A 3,977-nucleotide genomic window follows, 5' to 3' on the forward strand; every position below is an offset into this window, starting at 1 on the left:
CACCACCATCACCATCATCACCACCACCTCCACCACCACCACCACCACCACGCTCACCTCTCCTTGATCTCCACGTGTCCGTCCTCGTGGTGTTTGGCCAGGTCAGTCTCGCTCGCGTCCTCCGTGTCTGCTCTCTCACACAGACACAGGCAAAGGTCCCCCGTGTAGCCCACAACACTGGCTGGAGGCAAGTGCTGTCGGTGGCTGGGAGATGTTGACTACCTCGCCTGGTACGCAGGAGGTCGTGGGTTCGATCTCTATCATCATGATCACCACGTTGGCTGCGAGATGTTGACTACCTCGCCTGGTATGCAGGAGGTCGTGGGTTCGATCTCTATCATCATCACCACGTTGGCTGGGAGATGTTGACTACCTCGCCTGGTACGCAGGAGGTCGTGGGTTCGATCTCTATCATCATGATCACCACGTTGGCTGTGAGATGTTGACTACCTCGCCTGGTACGCAGGAGGTCGTGGGTTCGATCTCTATCATCATGATCACCACGTTGACTGTGAGATGTTGACTACCTCGCCTGGTACGCAGGAGGTCGTGGGTTCGATCTCTATCATCATGATCACTACGTTGGCTGCGAGATGTTGACTACCTCGCCTGGTACGCAGGAGGTCGTGGGTTCGATCTCTATCATCATGATCACTACGTTGGCTGCGAGATGTTGACTACCTCGCCTGGTACGCAGGAGGTCGTGGGTTCGATCTCTATCATCATCATCATCACCATGTTGGCTGCGAGATGTTGACTACCTCGCTGAGTACGCAGGAGGTCGTGGGTTCGATCTCTATCATCATCACTACGTTGGCTGTGAGATGTTGACTACCTCGCCTGGTACGCAGGAGGTCGTGGATTTGATCACAGCGAGTGAGATGGAGAGAGTGATCATAGCGAGAGAGTGATCACAGAGAGTGAGTGATCACAGAGAGTGAGTGATCAAAGAGAGTGAGTGATCACACAGAGTGAGATGGAGATTGAGTGATCACACAGTGATTGAGTGGTCACAGCGAGCGAGTGATCAGTGAGTGAGTGATCATAGCGAGTGAGTGATCATAGCGAGTGAGTGATCATAGCGAGTGAGTGATCACAGAGAGCGAGTGATCAAAGAGAGTGAGTGATCACACAGCGAGTTATTGATCACACAGAGTGAGATGGAGATTGAGTGATCACACAGTGATTGAGTGGTCACAGCGAGCGAGTGATCAGTGAGTGAGTGATCATAGCGAGTGAGTGATCACAGCGAGAGAGTGATCACAGAGAGTGATTGATCACAGAGAGCGAGTGATCATAGTGAGTGAGTGTTCACAGAGTGAGATGGAGAGTGAGTGATCACACAGTGAGTGATCACAGTGAGTGATTGATCAGTGAGTGATCACAGTGAGTGATTGATCACACAGCGAGTGATTGATCACACAGCGAGTGATTGATCACAGCGAGAGATCACAGAGAGTGAGATGGAGAGTGATTGATCACAGCGAGTGATTGATCACAGAGAGTGAGTGATCACAGAGAGTGATTGATCACACAGAGAGTGAGATGGAGATTGAATGATCACACAGTGATTGAGTGATCACAGAGAGTGAGTGATCAGTGAGTGAGTGATCACAGCGATAGAGTGATCACAGAGAGTGAATGATCACAGCGAGTGAGATGGAGAGTGATTGATCACAGTGAGTGATTGATCACAGAGAGCGAGTGATCATAGTGAGTGAGTTATTACAGAGAGTGAGTGATCACAGCGAGTGAGATGGAGAGTGATTGATCACAGTGATTGATCAGAGAGCGAGTGATCATAGTGAGTGAGTGTTCACAGAGAGTGAGATGGAGAGTGATTGATCAGTGAGTGATTGACCAGTGAGTGAGTGATCACAGCGAGAGAGATGGAGAGAGATTGATCACAGAGTGAGATGGAGAGTGATTGATCACAGAGAGTGGGTGATCACAGAGGGTGATCACAGCGAGTGAATGCGATCACAGCGAGTGAATGCGATCACAGCGAGTGAATGCGATCACAGCGAGTGAATGCGATCACAGCGAGTGAATGCGATCACAGCGAGTGAATGCGATCACAGCGAGTGAATGCGATCACAGCGAGTGAATGCGATCACAGCGAGTGAATGCGATCACAGCGAGTGAATGCGATCACAGCGAGTGAATGCGATCACAGCGAGTGAATGCGATCACAGCGAGTGAATGCGATCACAGCGAGTGAATGCGATCACAGCGAGTGAATGCGATCATAGCGAGTGAATGCGATCACAGCGAGTGAATGCGATCACAGCGAGTGAATGCGATCACAGCGAGTGAATGCGATCACAGCGAGCGATTGATCAGTGAGTGATCACAGCGAGTGATTGATCAGTGAGTGAGTGATCACAGCGAGTGATTGATCACAGTGAGTGATCACACAGTGAGTGATTGCTCACAGCGAGTGATCAGATCACAGCGAGTGAGTGATCACACAGTGAGTGATTGATCACACAGTGAGTGATTGATCAGCGAGTGATCACACAGTGAGTGAATGATCACACAGCGAGTGAGAGTGATCACACAGCGAGTGAGTGAATGATCACACAGCGAGTGAGAGTGATCACACAGCGAGTGAGTGATCACAGCGAGTGAGAGTGATCACACAGCGAGTGAGAGTGATCACACAGCGAGTGAGTGAATGATCACACAGCGAGTGAGTGAATGATCACACAGCGAGTGAGAGTGATCACACAGCGAGTGAGTGATCACAGCGAGTGAGAGTGATCACACAGCGAGTGATTGATCACACAGCGAGTGAGAGCGATCACAGCGAGTGATCACACAGCGAGTGAGTGATTGATCACACAGCGAGTGCTTGATCACACAGCGAGTGTGAGTGATATCAGTGAGTGAACACAGCGAGTGTGAGTGATATCAGTGAGTGATCACACAGCGAGTGTGAGTGATATCAGTGAGTGAACACAGCGAGTGTGAGTGATCAGTGAGTGAACACAGCGAGTGTGAGTGATCAGTGAGTGATCACACAGCGAGTGAGAGTGATCAGTGAGTGATCACACAGCGAGTGAGAGTGATCATAACCTTCGTCCGACTCCCTCGCCCGGGCGTTCCTCCTCCTCCTCCTCTCCACCACCTCCTCTTCCTCCTCCTCTCCGCCGCCTCCATCCCCCCTCGCCGCCGCCGCCGCCGCCTCCTCCTCCTCTTCGTCGTCGTCGTCGTCCAACTCTTCGCTCGCCTCCTCCTGCTCGTCGTAGTAGCGATCGATGGCCGACCACGGAGTTTCCTGAGGCGACGCGTGAGGAGGCTGAGAGGGCTGAGGAGAAGGGAGGAGAGGAGAAGGCGGCGGCGGTTGTTGTTGATGAGGAGGTAGTGGTGGTTGTTGTTGTTGTTGTTGATGAGGAGGAGGCTGTAGTTGTTGTGGTGGTTGTTGTTGTTGTAACGACATCGGAGATGTATGCAACGTAGCCGCCATTGCTGCTGCTGCCTCTCGCTCCCGCCTTTTCCGGCAAGGAACCGGAAGTTGAGGGCAATGTGGGGGGTGGGTGTTTCCGGTATGGGGGTTATGCCCATATAAGGAGGATAGTTTAGTAACTCGCTATCCGGTTAGCGCAACTTCCGGTGCAGGTAAGTTCCAATTGATGGCGGCTGCCATTGCTGCCTCACGCTCCCGCCTTTTCCGGCAAGGAACCGGAAGTTGAGGGCAATGTGTGGGGGGGGTGTTTCCGGTATGGGGGGTTATGCCCATATAAGGAGGATAGTTTAGTAACTCGCTATCCGGTTAGGGCAACTTCCGGTGCAGGTAAGTTCCAATTGATGGCTGCTGCCATTGCTGCCTCTCGCTCCCGCCTTTTCAGGCAAGAAACCGGAAGTTGAGGGCAATGTGGGGGGGGGGGGGTGTTTCCGGTATGGGGGGTTATGCCCATATAAGGAGGATAGTTTAGTAACTCGCTATCCGGTTAGGGCAACTTCCGGTACAGGTA

General features: G+C 52.0%; 1 protein-coding gene across 2 annotated transcripts in view; it reads right to left on the reverse strand.

The window, feature by feature from the left end:
- The window catches only part of LOC142907846 (sin3 histone deacetylase corepressor complex component SDS3-like), a 41,717-nt gene extending 38,174 nt beyond the window's left edge, over positions 1–3,543 (reverse strand). Inside the window, exons 1-2 of one of the 2 annotated variants that reach the window (XM_076057682.1) lie at positions 3,079–3,528; positions 58–127 (exon numbers count right to left, since the gene is read on the reverse strand). In XM_076057682.1, coding sequence (XP_075913797.1) covers positions 58–127; positions 3,079–3,469 — 461 coding nt within the window. In that variant the 5' untranslated portion in view covers positions 3,470–3,528. Of the gene's footprint in view, positions 1–57; positions 128–3,078 lie in introns of both variants that reach the window. The other variant, XM_076057679.1, reaches the window with a different exon arrangement.
- Positions 3,544–3,977: the final 434 nt, after the last annotated feature.

The sequence above is a fragment of the Petromyzon marinus genome, chromosome 84 (assembly GCF_048934315.1).
Source record: "Petromyzon marinus isolate PM22_M1 ecotype Great Lakes invasive population chromosome 84, UKy_Petmar_22M1.pri1.0, whole genome shotgun sequence".
Classification (NCBI taxonomy): Eukaryota; Metazoa; Chordata; class Hyperoartia; order Petromyzontiformes; family Petromyzontidae; genus Petromyzon; species Petromyzon marinus.